The sequence below is a fragment of the Temnothorax curvispinosus genome, unplaced genomic scaffold (assembly GCF_003070985.1).
Source record: "Temnothorax curvispinosus isolate PA1 unplaced genomic scaffold, ASM307098v1 QBEX01017793.1, whole genome shotgun sequence".
In the NCBI taxonomy this organism is placed as follows: domain Eukaryota; kingdom Metazoa; phylum Arthropoda; class Insecta; order Hymenoptera; family Formicidae; genus Temnothorax; species Temnothorax curvispinosus.
This window is the reverse complement of record NW_020227573.1, coordinates 160,845-178,431: the sequence shown is the minus strand read 5'-3', so window position 1 is coordinate 178,431 and position 17,587 is coordinate 160,845. Positions and strand designations below refer to the sequence as shown.

Below are 17,587 nucleotides of genomic sequence, written 5' to 3'. Positions count from 1 at the left end.
ATATATATATATATATATATATATATATATATATATATATATAGCTATAATCTCTGGAGCGAAAATCTGGAGTATTTACGATATTTCGACTGTCGAGGAGAAAGAGAGAGTGAGAGAGATTTCGTCTCGTTTTATTCGTGATAAACGCCTAATATTAATAAACGAAACGTTATACATATAATAGATACGTCCGCGTATATAGATCGTACACAGGGATAGGCAAGCCAGCAGTTAAGTTAAAAGTAGCACGACCATGACCGACACATCATCAAGACCAGCAAGATTTTGGACGAGTTTCAAAAGCGTGGCAACGGCGACACTTGCACGTAGATTTATTTGCGAAATAAACCAAAAAGATTGACGAAATCTACAATAAACAGACCGTGCCACGCACACGCGGCACGTGCCCACGTGCGTGGGTTCAAGGAAAAGGTTTGAAAGAAAAGGAAAAGAGAGAAAAGACTATATCCATATATATGTATAATCTGTATATGTATATAATTGGCATAACGTGTATAAATGTATAGGGAGCAGCGAACGAATATGACGGACGATCGCAAACCGATATATATTTTCTTTGAGTAAATGGTGACAATTTTCTACGAAAAATCCGCGCTATAGCCCGCGAAATATTAGAATAAACGTCGTATCGAGTCGTTGGTTACACTATTGCATCGTTTGTTTCTCCTTTGTATCGACATTTCATATACGTATGTTACATACTATGGCGTTCGCGAAAGGTAAGGCGTATAATATAAAGGTAGGGCACCGCGTAGGCGCGGCGACATTGCGACGTGCGAGTTGCAGTAGTCGCATTTACGAGTGTTACGAAATACGAACGACTCGGCGGAATGTTAAACTTGACCTACGACGAATGATGGAATCGCGTAGCAAGTATATTATAGGTATAGGTAGGTATAAGACGCGTGGACTCGTTTAGCGAGGATGTGATATATATATATTATCATTATTTTAATTCAGAAAACGTTTATGCGTTTATATGCGTCTATGCGTATGATGTAGCACGCTGCTCAACGTGGTCGAGTGGAAATTTACGTAGTGCTTTGTCACTAATTGTATATAAAGATATTCAATTTTCTTATATCGACTCCATGCAGTGCGACTTTTGCAGCACACACCGCGCTAAGAAGCCTCTCGCACGCGTTGCGAGCAGTTGTAGATTATACAAGGGGAACCTAATAACGATCCGCGATATATTGATATTCATTGTTTTCGACACCATTTTCATTTATATTTGCGAGAGAAAGAGAGAGAGAGAGAGAGAGAGAGAGAGAGAGAAGGTGGAAGATGATTAAATACTACATTTTCTTTCTCGGCCCTCTCCTATATTAGTTCTCTCGCTCCACGAATCCTTTTACCTTTCAGAAAATTTGTGAAAAATGTTTTATTGGTCAAAATATAACGGACTTTCCGCGATATCCATATACATTTGGCGCTGTCTACGCAAAGTACAATACATCGGTAGATCATTCTCGTAAAACTTGAGGAAATTCATGAGATTGTTCTCGAGTTCTTGACGATAAGCCGAGCCAGCATACCTAGATTCGATGTAACGTTGATCCTCTTCAGACATCTGCGCAAATATCGAGCTCTTGCATTCGCGTCATCATTATTATTATCATTATCATTATCCTTATCATTAGCATTATCATATTATCGAGAGCATCGATACTTAATCCTTGCTCTCGGGAGGACCATATATATATATATTTGCGGCAACGTCTTGATAAACTCGTCTCGTAGGTAAACGTACTCACCGTCTTCCATTTGGACTCGATTAGCATGCGTATGCACGCGTCGACCAAATCACACGCGTCGTAAATGTTCTGTATGCCGAAGAAATAGAATAAATAAATATCGCGACATGCACATACGATATCTGTGCAAATATAAACCTGTGCGAGAGCAACATATGAGTAGGAGCGTCATCCTCTTACCATTCGCGACAGCAAAGTAGCACGATTTTCGACGCGCAGGCAATCGAATCTGTCATGGAGAATCGCCGCGGCCCAAGATTCACGAAAGTACGCGTAGAAATCCGAGATGCATGAATTCTAATGAGAAATAAATTTATAAAAATGGCGAGAGCGCGTTAGGTACGTATAGCGTAGTATTAAGGCAGCGCAAGATATTAATTAAAATTAAGTGATATGGTAAATCCTGGAATATGATACATATATAATATAACCCTTAATGTGTATACGTGGGTCTACCGCGTCCGAGCCAAAGTGATATCTGCTCGTAACTGTAAAACTTGCAAGCCTAGAAGATATTAAATAAACGATGTTTCATGAATTTTTTTAGATTTTTTAAAATCTACTTTAAGGTAATGAAAAATAGCGTTAAATGTGACAGACCCACGACAGACACTTGGAAGATACCGAAAAAACGCATATATTTTAAGGGATGACAATATCTAGCTTTTTAATATTTCAATATTGTCGACATCCTTTGCCCGCTTACTCGAAAACGGACGTTCAATTCGTTTAACATGCTCTCGTGTTTCCCATATAAAGCGACCATGTCCTGCACGCGGAATGTCTGAAAGACAAATGTCATTACGTGGAGACATTAAATGCAATGGTGTCCCGCGAGCATGGTGTCTCAACTTATCAAGTCTCGAGACAAATCTCGCACGACACACGACATTTCTAGAGCATTATATTATTGTTGTGGATTGTTTGCTTAACTACCTTTTTGCTTACGCAGGTTACACTTTCCACAGTGTCGTACATATTCAATCGGATGCGAAAGTATCCAATTTCAGATTCGCAAGAACCGGTTACAAATGCTTGACCCTGCGCATCAGAAGAAACAACGTTAGAGAGAAAGAGAGAGCTTAGACGTATAAACTATAAGAGCCTATATACTCTCCGAGTAACAATGTCGATCCGTTTGCGTGGACCAAACACGTCGACCGACGTTAACATTAAACGTTAACGTTAACTCACGTAGTGGTTGCGACTAATCTTCGCCGTGCTACGGCAGGTTGTCTCTCCGGGTCCACGTACATGCAGGTAATAATAATCACCCGGTAAAATGCAAGCGATTACGATAGGCGCACGGAATATCGAGGGTGTCAAACACATGACCTTTTCTTTCCTCGACGTTCGCTCGGAAACTCGCTCGTCCCATTCGATCGCTTTCCGTAAAATTTGAGCGAGCTTTCGGTGCAGACGGATGGAAAGTATTGAAAAGAAACGCACGTGTTACGCAATGAGAGCTTTTGATAACAATCGACGATACTAAACATTATTTTCTTAAAAAGAGCGTGCGGCCCTCTCTTCTACAGTCTACACTAACTCTCTCTCCGATTTCCATGCTATCGTAATGTTTGTGCTGCCAAGCGTCCGCGTAAAACTTTCTGGAATATCTCGTCACGGTACCAGCGGCAAAAATAAACGGATCGTTGGTACGACACTCCGGGTCTATTACTAGCGAGCCATCGAAAATGAGACCGGCTCGACAGAACGCTGAAACGGTAAATCAGAGAATAAAGTGAAGCGAGAAATCGTTTATTTTTTACATCGACTTTTCAAACGCGACTTTAAACATATAATTGACATAATAAAATACATGCAGGCGGGTATAAATTATAAAACGATGTCTCATCTCGCATTGGATTGGAGAAACAATTTTCTTTACCTAAGAACGCATTTAAATCGATCGTTTTCTCGTAAAAGTTGAAAAGAGCGTTGCAAGTCAACTTTTTCGTTTCGCCCTCCTTTTCAATCGTGACACTCTCGATCATGAGCTTTGCATCGTCGTTCTCTATCAGAGCCCAATCGATCATGTTCCATGCGGGAAAAACTTGAATTCCGCTTTGTAAAATGGCATTCGTCACCGCTTTGTCCACCTTAGGTAGGCCACATACTACATATTACTATAAATATATATAGGTATGTATATTTTATGTGTGTATTATATATATACATATATACATATAGCTGGCTAGATAAATGGCGCAACCCCGTATATTATAGCGTGCAATCGATAATAATTAATCATTACTTCGTAATCGTGAAAGAAAGCTTGATCGTGCATCTCGCAGGACCTCAAAAAGCTCGGTTCGATCAACGTGATCCACGACGGCTTTACGCCAAGCTTGATCAAACCACCAAGTGCGCAGTAGCAATCGATATTATGTCCGTAAAGAAATATCTCTTCTGTGAGAAATTCAAAGCGACGAGTAGTGAAACAATGTATAAAATGGCAATTTAACTAATCGCTACACCTACTCCTTTGTTTGAAATCTCCCGTTAACCATCGAATCTTTCTGAAGCAGACGGAAGCTTCCGTGTCATTGTTTACGGTCAAACAATTCCATGGTATTTGGTCTTGTATCTTGTTTCCTCTTGAAAAGTAAACATATTTACATTACATATACATATAATATGTATTACTGCATTATGGATAGCAACATTTACTCTTGCTTTTGCATTTTCATTTTCTCTCGTAACGTCGAGTTCCGATACTGCAAGCCGCACGTCAAAACCAAATAATCATACGCGAAATTTCCCTGATTCATCACAGTCACGTATTTCTCTTTTCTAGCGTGAGGAAACTCGAATGAAAATACTCGTACGATGTACAGGTCAAAATTTAAGGAACTAATTAAGGATCGACTATCATGTCGTCAACGTTGCTGGATTACTGCAGTAAGTACTACTCGAGTTATAGAAATAATATAGATAAAAGAATTATATATATCTATCAAATCAATGTATGAAAGACCACCTGTTGATCGCTATCATAGTCCCGTAGACGATATTGATCCAAGTCCGTGCGGCCATGCAGCGACGATATCCCGAGTGAAACCTCCCTCGGAATGGAAGCAAACACACCTCTGCGCGACTCGTTTCGTTATCAAATGGTATACCGTGCGGTGATATCAGCGTAAAGTTTGTCAATTGCGTATAACGCTGCGATGATCTACATCAGAATTCGATATTGATACAATAGCTATGAGAAGGGGGGGATATATATATATATCCATCCGTATATCCTTTCTATCTTTGAAACGTCATCGTACATATAGGATACGTATCGTTTGGCAAGCTTAGTCGCGTTCACGCACGGATCACATCCGGTATACAGTGATCATGTATATTATAATTTAATTGATGAAAGTGTTTTACCGTACAGCGAGATACTCTGCGAATGCAATTCCGCAGTCCGATGCTCCAACGACGACGATCCTCGCGTCGATACGTACACGTGGCATCGTTGCTAGTCTCGGCGACGTCACGAATAGAGAAAATCTACCGTCATCCGCCCTTTTACCTCTTACATTATTTTCACAGTTATCAAGATTTTCCAGAATAATCGGGAATTCGTATTCAGCTTGTCGACGAGGATCAACCGGAATCATATCGTTCAGACAGGATACTAAGGGACATATCCACGTCTATATGAATAACGTACTACACTGTATTATAGGTAAGGCTACTTTCCTACCGATTAAACGGTTTAAGTTTTTATTTATGGTATATATAATAATAATAATAAACTAACAATAAGTAAACTTATAATTGTGGTGAAAATTCGATGTTCTTACTTTGTGTTAGAAGTTACTATAAAGTGTTGGAAGCTATCGCTATTGTTATTTTGCGTAGGTATAGCTTACCGCAGTGCTCTGATCCTCGTGACGAAGCCGATAAAAGATTACCGTTAACTCGCTCAAACGTGCGATCTCGCGGAAGAAGAAGCGATGATAAGCGGAAAAAATTGGCATGAGAACGAAATGCAAGAGACGTCCGTAATCATCTTGAGGAATACTCTGCACAGACACGTAATCCTCTACATGGTAATGACTCGTAACGAAATTTACCTGCCTTTCGGCGCTATAAACGTAAAATAAATGGAACACGTTCACCTTGAATATTTGAATTTCACATTTTTCATATGGTGAAAACTACGTCCACTACATCAAAATATAATACGTAATAACCACAGACCACAGTATAGCGAGTCCCAGCATCGTGTCGTTACTTTCAAAGACGAAGCAATTTAAATCGAGCCGTAAAGGATCCGTCGCAAAATCAAAATCAGCCAAGACCTCGCGTCTCGTTGGCACAGTGAACAAGAGTTTCTCTATAGCTTCTCGGTCTTGTCGTCGGGCGCGGCGACAGCTCATCTCCTCGCGAAGAACCACTCGGTGTACAATATACAGCGTCATCGGGAAATCTCGGTTACATCTCAATGGCACGCGCTGCATTTTCGTTTTGATAAATTCCATGTTTTTTACTTTCTTGTTATCGAGATGAAAAAGAGAATCGAGTATGTCTACGTCTCTAATTTTTCCCTTTTCTTACTCTATTCTACTCCTTTGTATTATCTATATTTACAAGATAATCGAAATGTTTCTCGCTATAGTCGGTTAGGTTTACAATACTTGTGCAAGAGTACCACAAAATGTTGAAGGAACTGATAGCACGGATGCGAAAAGGGGAGGAGGATCGCGCAATACTCTAAATGCGGAAAGCAATCGAAAGCAGCTTCCAGGAAATCGTAGGACCAGGGAGGCCTCGGCCTCGTTCCATCGCGCATCGCAAACATTTCCAAAACGAAGACGTTTATCTCGCCGCTATGACGGCTGTCGAGTGGCGCGTGCATCTCTTTGGGCCCATGAACAGCGGACCGAGCGTCTCCCTGCGACGCCGACGCTTCGTCGTTTCTCCATGACTTTTTCAGACCATTGTACAGCGTTAACTCGAAATTTTCGTTCAGCAGATCGACGTCGATCTTGGAATTGAGACACACGACGCCCACAGCCGAGCCGTCAGTAGGATCCTCTCCGATGATCAATCGACGACAGCTGTTCGGATGACGAATCATCTCACTGATGCAATACTCTCCATAAAGCTTCTTTAGGTGCATCACCGGGATACTCTCACCGTCACCGTCGACGATCGCTATCACGTCGTCGTGGTCCTCCTCTCTATAGCGCCATACGATGATAGATAAGATATTAAGGTAATCGAAATAATAGTGCGAAACCAAGTTGCATATAGATGTAGGAAGGAATTTCGGTGAATTTTCCGCAAGTGCGGCGATTCAAGTGTGCGCAAATCAAATCGACTTACACGACTCTTCGTATTTTCAACTTTGGACGTAATCGATATCGATCGATCAGATAGAGAAATTGCAGCGCGTCTCGCGCGGCGGTCTTGGCCAAGACTCTGGTCATGTCCCGCTCAAACACGCTCAAATTCGCTAGAGAATACAAATACGAACATATATATATATATCTGACAACTCAGACAAATCGTGAATGGACGTGTGAGAAGAATCGAGAGAAGAGAAAAGATTTCACTTGGCGTAACTCGAGGAGGTACCACGAAGATCACATATTGGCAATAGGTAGTGATGTCGAAAACTGCAGTCAATAGCTCCGCGAGGAACTCGTTCAAGTAACGCTCGTCCCACACGAGCAAGTGTACGAACATTGTGTTCCTTTCCGTGGCAGCGGGGATCCTTTTCGAAAAGTGATGCTAATCGAGTAAACTCATATACGGTCGACATTGCGTATCGTCGCGTATCGTAAAGCGACTGTCAACTTTGCTATGTTTGATATGCAAACGGAAGATTACCCGTAGATCGTTTTTAACCAGGTCAACCAATCGTACGGTGGCACGGACGGAACATTGGGGTACGTGCAGAGGCATATCCCCGAAACAATGTCGCGCCTCTCGTTATGTTGGACCACCGAGAGGCAGCAAATCTCGCTGTAAATTTTATGCAACGATACAACGGCGCGCGGGCTCTATATGGCTCTATGCGCGTATGGGTATACGAGGTAATGGTATAATATAACTCGCTACAAGTACTAGAGTCGTTCCAATTTCACATCTCCGAAAATTTCGTGAGTCGCCGGGCGTATCAGGCGTTCTAAACGTGATAGATCCGAGTGTTGGAGGCGACGCGACCCCGAGATTTTGCTAAACTGTAGCTCCTCTTTCGGCTCGCCTCGTTCGCCGAGTCGGGTTGACATCTTGAACGATTGTTGGCTAACGCCAAGTTGACTCGTGATGGACGACGGACGTGACGTGCCGTCAGTGAACTATTATTGTGACTCGAGTTGCCAGTTGCGAGCGGTTGCGAGTTGTGACTCGCGATTCTTGCCAAGTTGCCAATCGTGTTGTCGTTGTCAGTCGTGCCGTTCGGCAATTTTCAATCGATCGTAAATCGCAATCGATTCTCGGATCTCGGATAATTTTCGATTAGATTATAGCTGGCGGACGTCAGGAGTAAAGCGGGGAGCACACACTTTTGCATAACGCATAATGCGTAAGCATAAGAAAACTAATTGGTCTATTTCCTTATGCACATGTGTATGGACCCATCAATTTTCTTATGCTTACGCATTATGCGTTGTGCAGAAGTATGTGTCCGGGCCCTTCAGATACAGATAACAGAGTCGCGGGTGTCGGTGTCACGTCAGACGTACATACGTCTAAAGGCTAAACGATCGGATCGACGTTTTTTCTACAGCGGAGATATGGAGAATCCTGCATGCGCTCGATCTTATTTCATCTTCGTTATTCGGATCGATTGGTCTGCTTGGTTTTCTCACAATCAGCTTGCCCGATGCAAGCCCTGCAGCTATTATATGCTATAGACAATCGTACACGCGACTGCGATAACGGGCTTTCTTTCCTCCTTGTTAAATTCCTGCATGCGTTTTCGCACGCATATGGCGCGCGCCTAAACTTGAAATCGAATTGGCGAACCACTGTATCACTGCATAGCTAATTCAATTTTCGAAAGTTAAGTTCGAAAATTAAATTAGCCAGCGCAAAATTACTCTGGCAGAAGAGTGAGCCAACAACGGAGAAGATTCGGGTACGTACGTTTTACTAAAGAGCTTCTCCTCCTACAATTCTACGGAAATATAATAAATATCCTTTTCCTCTCGAAATATACTTTTCTCGCTGGTTGCCAAAGACGTTACCAAATCTTGTCGACCTTTCTGAGTTATTAAGATAATGATTTTGGTCATGCAACATGAGATCACGATATACGCGACCCAAAGTATCGTAGCTGATTGTGTGAGATGTATCTTTCGATTCTACGAAGACGGCAAGTTTTCGGCTATTTCTCGAATAAAGATAAACCTTGGAAACATGGCTCTTTATATTAATGTGCTCTCCCCCCCCCCTCTCTCTCTCTCTCTCTCTCTCTCTCATCGACCTAAATTAAATTTCGCTCGAAAATAGTTTGAATCGAGAAAGATCTTTACATATCGGCGTAATCTTGTTCTCTCGACGCGGTGCGACCCGAAACAACAAAGCGCGACCGTCGCGTCGCGTCGGATGATTTCATTAGTGAGAAAGTATTATAAGGAAAATCGCGCTATTCAACCGCGTTGCTACAACCAACGAACCAACTCAACCAACTGGCGCGCGTCAAGCGTCAAACGTCAAGCCACGTTGCGCAGTTTTGTGCTTCATTCAAATGGAATTCATATCTCGATATCTCTAGCAATATAGTGGATTATAGAGGACTATTTAAATTATGCGATAAACTATTCTCTTCTCGTACGTTAATTGTATCTCGACTGCACCTGCATCCTCGTCTCGTCGACCTGCAGAAAAAAAACGGTAAATGGAGAAACCGCGCTGTGACCAGCATTGATCGAATGAAAATCTTAATTGCTTCAATAAAGTCCCCTCTATCAGGATGTGCTGGATCGTCGATCAACAATTTGCGACTGAACGTCTATATGTTCTATATAATCTATATAATAAAATCTTTGAAACGATATCTATTCGATATGAATCTGCTGAATATGTCGCTTGAATTGTCTCTATACTGCACCCAGACCCCCTGCGTGTAGCCCGCGCGCGTGCGCGCGGTCGAATATATATATATTATATATGTTAAGCTCATCGTCGAGCTTAGAACGGAGTGCTTGCGTTGGTAAACGGAAAATTAAAAGTAACTTTGGCATAAAATATATGTAAAAGTTGCAGTAAATTACAACTACGCGACTACGTACCTTTCGTATACAGGTACCTCTCTGATATCTAGGGCGATTTTGAGACGCTGAGAGAATGACCGGTATAGGACTGTGTCTCGAGAGAGACTGATGGCTTATTCGAATATCGTTTTCACTTGGATGCGTTCGAATCGACCGGAGGACGAACCAACGGAGGAACGAACGAAGGAACGGAAAGGAACGCGAAAGACTGCTCACACCCGACGACGCGACGGTACGCACGCGACTGACTTGGGAGCTTGGGACTTGGACGCCTTGGACCGTAAACTTTCCGACTGACTTTCAGCTAAACGCGACGGTCGCGACGTAAAACGTATGTAAAACACAAAGCGCATAGAGTGGGAGGCTGTGAAACTGTTTTCTATACATATACATATACACATATATGTATATGTATAATTATATAAAGACAGATGCAGCTGTTTTTAAATATTGGCTACGCGATACGCGACTCTGTAATACGCGCACGGTACGGGGGGTATACGGCTACGGAGCTGATGCAAACGTTCGATAAATAATTAAACGACGATCGCGCATGGAAATCCGCTATATCGTGTATCGTGGAAACGAACCGCGTCGCCTCCTTTCCCCTTCTGCATTCTACAATATAATATAAAATATAATATATGTGTATATTTTTTTACCTTCTGGAATTTCAAAATAAGGCGTGCATATTTTATATTAATTTTCACGGATACACATTTTACCCTCTCTCAGTCAGGGTATAGCAGCGTATAGTAGTCAGGAGGACAAGTCGACCAAATTTTTCAATTTATCACAGCGTAAAATTTATCTTACAATTTTCGAGAATAAATGTTCTCATACCGTGATATACCGCGGTGAGTTCATAACGAGCCTAGACCTGACCTCTCGTGGGTCCACGGGTCTCGCCAATGGGTCCACGTGTTAATTCGTCCTTGACCCGGTATAGCTTTACTGTCGGTTATTGTTACTCTCTCATCGCGCCAAGGTACATACGACGTATAAATTTTCTACGCACGTATAGAATCAAGAATCTCACCGCGCGCACCAAGTTTCTTAATCGTAAAAAGAAAAATGAAAAATCGTTATTTTTAACTATCTTCTTCTGTGCGCTTGTTAGGAACGCTACGTCTTCGACGAAGAATAATCGATTAGGATCGTAGGATTCGTATAAAGACTGAAGAAAGAGAAATGTCCAAGTTCTAAAAAATACAATGTTTATTCAACGTAAACATGTTGTAAATTTAAATAACAGCATTCCCTAATAAACCAACATTAATCTCTTATAATAAAATAAATCGTATAAGAGTCGTTAATAATCAAATGTGCAACAAGGTAAATCGGTCATTTTTAACTATCTTATTGATCTCTTGTACGAAAAGAAATTTCCGCATATAATCTGATGTAAGGTGATGTAATATTCAATATAGAATAAGTAAATAACAAGGAATAATTCACCAAAGCCGAATCACTCGAAATTAGTGAAATAGTCATTTCGTATGCTCTTATTTCGACATTATTATACATATAGAGTGGATTAAACGTATCATCTATCATTTTCACAGAAATAAATGACCAAACTGAGATATCTTAATCTCTGTTTTCAAAAGATAGTGAAGATCCGCTTGAAACATCAGTTAATAATCGCGACGTACCCATCAAATGTACATATCGAGTACAAGTTATAGTACACAGTGCGTAAGATTAACAGATCAATGACTGCGCTCTGTATCTCTGTTTGAAATATTGAGCATATAATTGTTAAATATATTTACGAGATATATCGAACCCACATTTTTTTATTTTTCAAAAACATCAAGTCATCTTGAGATTTTGGTCTTTATAATATGTTTATTTTACGAAAGAAGAAACGATATAATGGAATTTTATTTGCACGTACACTCAATTACAGTCGATTTCTTAGTAAAGACGATAACTACTATCGCCTACTCGTAGATTTGAAAGAAAATAATTCGCTCCAGTCTTCTTTATAGTTACGTATACTCAACACGACATTTAGCTGGCACTTGAAACATGTACAACATTATACTTACAATGAATCATTATTTCAATTTAATTATAAAGAAAAGTATAATTAAAATTTTGTAAAATTCGTAAAATTAAAGTTTTAGCCACACAAATCTTTCTGTCTTCATTAAATTTTTTATATAATAAATCTTAAAATGTGCCTCTCTCCTGCCCACTGCTCTCACTCACCCTCGATAGAAAACTATGTATCTCGGTACATCGTGATTAAGAAATGGAAGCACAACATGACATGTACGTGGAAGCTTGTATACCATTGCGTCACGCCGTATACGATGATTGTAGCATAACAACGATCCAAAAATTATATTTAGCAGTAAACACCTATCGAAACGGCAAAGAGCCAAAGTGTTTAAAACTGTACGCCAAGTACTTTCTTATTACGAGATAATCGTCGCGTGTAACTGTTCTCTCGCGCGTATAACTTATTTACAAGATTTTACAAGAAATTGAAATGGAAAGACTCGATTTCTCGCACGATAATCACAAATGTATACGTTACAAATGCTTTGCGATAATAAAGTTGGAGTAATATACAAATGAGCGAAACTTTCGAGTGAGATTCCACGTTGGACGTCGGTATTTCGCGATCAAAGTTAGCGTTAAAAATATAAATCGAGTCTATCTATGTATCATATCACAAAATGCGCGTGAAAAGCCACATCATTTCACCTGCCCTCGTCCGAACGTTCGGCCATGTGCGTCTGATTATTCTGACGAGGCTGTACATTCGACGTCCGTCTAGTTTCTACACGCGTGCCGTCTTGACGGTCGTTCCTGCCGTCTTGTTGCTCAACGAGAGCCGTGGCGAGAGCCGCGCCACCGTGTTCTCTGTTTTGCACATTTTCAACTTTGTACAATATATCGTGGCAAAGAGGACATCGGTCTTGAACGTATAACCATTTTCGCAAGCATACGCCGTGGAAATAATGATTGCATTGAGTGATCTTGGCGCTTTGCATCTCCTGGTAGCAAATCGCGCAAACGTCGTCCAATCGTTCAAGTTGTTCGGCCTTTGCCTCCGGTAAAGAATTGATCTTGTTCACAGCCGTCCGTCGTTTCATAAACACGCTCCATCCAGCCTTCGCCTCGCACCAGATATTAAAGTAGGCATGTATGCACATCATGATGGCGCGAATAGCTCCACCAGACTCGAAGATCAATATCCAGAAACCGTTGAAGAACAATATAATGCCAAAAGCGAATTCCACAGTATTACCAAATGCCTTTATTATGTACACGTAATCGTCAAATTGTTCCCAGAACGCGCTCCTGTACGCGTCGATCAGAAAGAGCGAGTAAATCGCTAGCGAGACCAGCACTTTGACTATTACCTCGATGCTGAAGACCGATACAGCCAGTAGCCACGTGCTCACTGTGAAGTGGGACCAGAGGAACACGAGTAACGATAGCGGGAAGAATATTAGAAAAGCACAGACCGCCAAAGCCCGCAAGTGTCTATGTAGCGCCGGATTATGAGAGGCACTGAGCGACATCAAGAGTGGATTCACTATATTATGGACAAAGTGTAAAATCGCCGTGAACAATAGGCAGAAATTACGATACAGTCGTATTAGACGCTTCTCCCTGTCGAGACTCGTCAGTCCGGTCTGTAGGGCAAGAATGTAAAATAATATGGCGGACACCGTGCCGATGCTCTTCTCATCTTCGTCTTCCGTCAGTAGTATCCATTGGAAGAAACAGCCGATATAGTGGCAGATGAAGGAGATTATGCTGGTCATACCGAGGACGGCTGTCAATGTCTCGCACCCGTTTACCAGCAGCGTTCGGATCATAACGTAATACGTAAACGTTTCCTCGCCGTAGTGATTCCCGAGAATTTGCACCACTTGCTCTCCCATTCGCAGCATCCAAAACGTCCGAAGTACGCACGGCACGTTCAGACGCATCCATTCGGTTTCCGCGAGTGCGGTTAAACCGTAATTGATTATAAAGTTGCGTGCATGCCGGTAGCCCATGTAGATGGTTCTTAACATGGAGACTCCGTTATACCAGATGACAAATTTACACACAGCCAGCGGGATTAACGTTGCGCATACTGGTGCGTGGTACAGATATTGCACCTAGAAAAAAAAAGATATATATATATATATATCAATTACGTGTAACGTTGCCTGCTATTAAGGCAAACGACTTGATAAATACGACTACGCTACCAAGGATACACTTGGTAAGCTTACCGGTAAAGGATGGATACCCAAGATGGATGGTGACATAAAGCTCAGCACGAGAAGCTTCTGAACTATGGGATGCCTTGGGGCAAGATGTATGTAACAGAAGACGCTGGCTAGCAGACATTGCAGTATATAGTTTTGGATAATCAGAAAACCTGGACCGTTGTACAGAACGTCCGATAGATTCAAACATAATATACTGTCAAGTATGCTGGTTGCCGATTCGTGGGCACTCATGTAAGCTACAATCGCTTTCGTCGCACTAACATTTGACCAGTACGACACAAATATCACCCCTACAGATATTAGATATAGGTATACGATTACCAAATGTCTAGTACACAACATAAACGTGTATAAGGCTGCGAGAAAACCTGAAAGAAAGAAAATAGTACATGACATTATAAGACACACGTTCTTTATTCAACGTGTTGAACGCAAAACGAAAGCAACAGATTCGACATGAAAGCGATCTATTCAGAGAAAAAGCGACAGCTCTTTGGTTTTGGGTTGTTGCACGACGAAAAACACAGCTTGACCTTAAGTCGCGATAATAAACGTATCTTAGCGTGCAAAAAGTGGCAACTTAATAACGTAGCTCGGCTATAGGGTTTGTGCCTTGAAAAACACGTTCCGTTTGGTTTAGAATTTGCTGGACATATTAAGAGATCCTACTTACCTATACAACAGCATAAAAATTTGAACACAATTATCAGATAAGTCTTGTAAGCAAGATGAGTGAAATCAACGTGGTCCATTAGAAACGAGTCTGTTGTAACAGCAGAGATGGAACTAGCGATGCTCGACAAATTGGTAGTTTTAAAGCCATATTCATTGTTTTTCAGCACAATATTGTCGTTGGGTAAACCGAGGCCGATTCTAAGTAGCTCGTCGATGATAAACAGAGGTGGCACCCTCATTACAATATCAGCAAAGCTGAGGATTCTTTCCCAAGTCTCCATCTTGCTAGTGCTGTTTGAGGAAGACCGAAGACGTTTTTATATGCGCCCTGGCAATCCTGGCATCACACGTGGAAGCAACTTGCTGTTGTAGAATCGTACAATATATATAGATATATGTGCGTGTGCGTGTGTGTGTATAGTGTATAGTGCAACAATAATAAATTAATGTAATTACTACACGCTAGTCGATAAAGAAATATCTTGAAAAATAGAGGGGGAAAATAAGTAATTTTTCAAATCAAGTACTTTTCATCAATTTGATTGGAACTGCTTTGAAAATTTGTCCGCACCACAATAAGCAAATCTAACGTTTGACAGATGTATGTAGGTATACATGTATGTACTGAGGTTCAAGGTTATGATATCTGTCAAAACATTACACGTATCGCACATCGCGCCGCGGCCACGCAACAATGGTAGTACTCGTAGTCGATCTCCAATAGTTTAGTTTAGATGTTTAGAGTTTAGATTGCACAAAATTAATTTTGTCGTGGCATTAGGATCCACTTAAAGACATAGGCATGTGCATTGTGCATACCTCAAATCTCTCTATTATTACTATTATTATGATTTATGACATAAATCCTCTCATTCGCCGATTCGCGTTTGCTGAGTTCGCTGAGCTCGCTCGCTCCCGCTCCCCTCTCTTTTCCGCTCTCCTCACTCCTCACCACTCCTTTCCACGCCTCTTGGTAAACATTTCGTTAAGGTTAAACTAAAAACTAAACGATTCTACATCTACATTATCGCTCACCTCGAAAATCAAAAGGGCTGTATTATGTCTGTGTGTTATGAGTGACCAACTTGATTTCCAATTTAGATGAATTTAATATATCGATAAAAAGATAGACATGTATCTCATGACTCATTATTCCTCTGGTGACTGGTCGTCGTTGTCGGGAATGTCGGGTCTCGGGTCGTCAGACACTCGCATGTGGCAGGTGGCAGGTGGTGGCAGGGCAGGAGTGCAGGGTGCAGGACGCAGCGCAGGACCACGATAAATTTCCAAAACTGTCAAAGCAAAGGGCATAAATATACGCAATGTTACATTTAATGGATAGAAAGAAAATCGCTGCGTGTTGGCGCGTGTCGATTTTCGAATTGAATATAGGATATAGGATATATCGTGTAACGTGGTACTCCGGGTACTCGATCTCGTCGAGTGCCTCGAGGCCTCGAGTGGAGGAAACTTTGGGAGCTTTCCAGCAAGCGACACAAGCATCGTTCTATCTTTCTTTTTTGGTACTGAGTAACAAAGATAAAATGATACTTGTGTCGCTTGCTGGAAAGTTCCTGATAAGATCCGCGAATGAGGCGCGAAACGCGAATACCGACAGACATCATGACACCTAACCTAACCTCGTAAAACGATACCGCAACCGCAACCGCGTTGAAAATGAAAATCATCTGGTGATAACAAGGGCGTGGAGCAACGAGAACGCGCGCGAGCTCTCGTCGGACACCTACTCCGGATGTTGTCCTGTGCCGTGTGCCGGACGTTGAAACGATACACGACACGAATCTAATCAATCTAATGTAGGGATCATCACTCATCCTCATTCCTCATCACGCGAGTCAGAGGATCGCGCTCGGCCCTCGGCCCTCGGCGCTTCAGTTATACTCATTATACTTACCAACGGTCGACGAGGAGAGAAATTAATTTGCAGGTGACATTTCGACCATTTCGTCACTGTCTGCACTCTGCAGTGTCTGCGGCGCACGGCGCACCTGACCGCGCAATGACTCGGCAACAGTCACGAAAGTGACTCTCGCCGCGGACTCTGAAATCTGAATAACTCGAATCGACGTGGGAGTCGGGATTGTCGGGATACGCTCGAGCTCGAGGGCACCCCGGCGTATCCGTAATCTCTCGTTCCTTCGCCTCACATTTGCCTGCCTCTTTGATCGCATATCATATCGCATATCTCACAGTCCTCGCCAAGTACTTGTGTTACAGTAGCCGTTAGCCGTTATATCCGCCTTTCACTTCATTTCAATCAGCTTGTCGATTGCCCGTCATCGATCAAACGCGCCAATAAACGAAAAGGAATTATTTTTATTGATCGGGAGGAGGGAGGAGCGCGCGCGGGCGCGCGAAAAGAGAGAGAGAGAGAGAGAGCAAACATCAGGCCGATCAGGCGCCACAGTGAAACTTGACGAGCGATCGGCGGCATCGGCGCTTTTTTAGGGGGTTACGCTCTCATAACATATTTTATACAATTTTGCACAAAATCGAATCGATAGTGGTATTTTCTTTCTCTCTCTCTCTTGGAGGGTGCACGGTGCACGCGTTGCGCTCGAAGAAACGCTCGTTGCCCCACGCGCGACGTGTACTTGCCAACAAGTCCGACTGTTTGCTGTATATAAAAAATAAAAAAATC

General features: G+C 42.0%; 3 protein-coding genes across 7 annotated transcripts in view; all 3 read right to left on the bottom strand.

Moving 5' to 3' along the window:
* The window catches only part of LOC112467724 (homeodomain-only protein-like), a 12,211-nt gene extending 1,907 nt beyond the window's left edge, over window positions 1-10,304 (bottom strand). The window contains exon 1 of the mRNA XM_025036461.1: window positions 10,022-10,304. The gene's annotated coding sequence lies outside the window, so the exon portion shown is untranslated. The remainder of the gene's footprint in view (window positions 1-10,021) is intronic.
* LOC112467721 (cilia- and flagella-associated protein 61-like) lies at window positions 36-10,014 on the bottom strand. The gene is given in 19 exon segments (XM_025036452.1): window positions 36-1,618; window positions 1,620-1,847; window positions 1,959-2,075; window positions 2,485-2,562; window positions 2,715-2,819; window positions 2,973-3,230; window positions 3,286-3,494; window positions 3,667-3,877; window positions 4,033-4,187; window positions 4,260-4,375; window positions 4,449-4,654; window positions 4,743-4,953; window positions 5,160-5,428; window positions 5,648-5,864; window positions 5,979-6,314; window positions 6,395-7,077; window positions 7,221-7,497; window positions 7,614-7,748; window positions 7,845-10,014. Coding segments are annotated over 19 exon segments (4,194 nt in total). The 5' UTR covers window positions 8,015-10,014; the 3' UTR covers window positions 36-1,405.
* Window positions 10,305-11,481: 1,177 nt separating the features above from the next.
* On the bottom strand, window positions 11,482-17,229 carry LOC112467726 (protein TRC8 homolog). Of its 5 annotated transcripts, XM_025036468.1 has the most exons (6): window positions 16,841-17,229; window positions 15,961-16,217; window positions 15,453-15,892; window positions 14,924-15,288; window positions 14,251-14,618; window positions 11,482-14,133 (listed from the first exon to the last, which is right to left on the bottom strand). In XM_025036468.1, the coding sequence occupies exons 4-6, from the start codon at window positions 15,204-15,206 to the stop codon at window positions 12,718-12,720; spliced, it is 2,067 nt and encodes a 688-aa protein (XP_024892236.1). In that variant the 5' UTR covers window positions 15,207-15,288; window positions 15,453-15,892; window positions 15,961-16,217; window positions 16,841-17,229; the 3' UTR covers window positions 11,482-12,717. The 5 variants fall into 5 exon arrangements, with proteins under 5 accessions (XP_024892236.1, XP_024892233.1, XP_024892235.1 ...); XM_025036465.1 differs by having other exon boundaries at window positions 15,745-16,217; XM_025036467.1 differs by lacking the exon at window positions 15,453-15,892.
* Window positions 17,230-17,587: the final 358 nt, after the last annotated feature.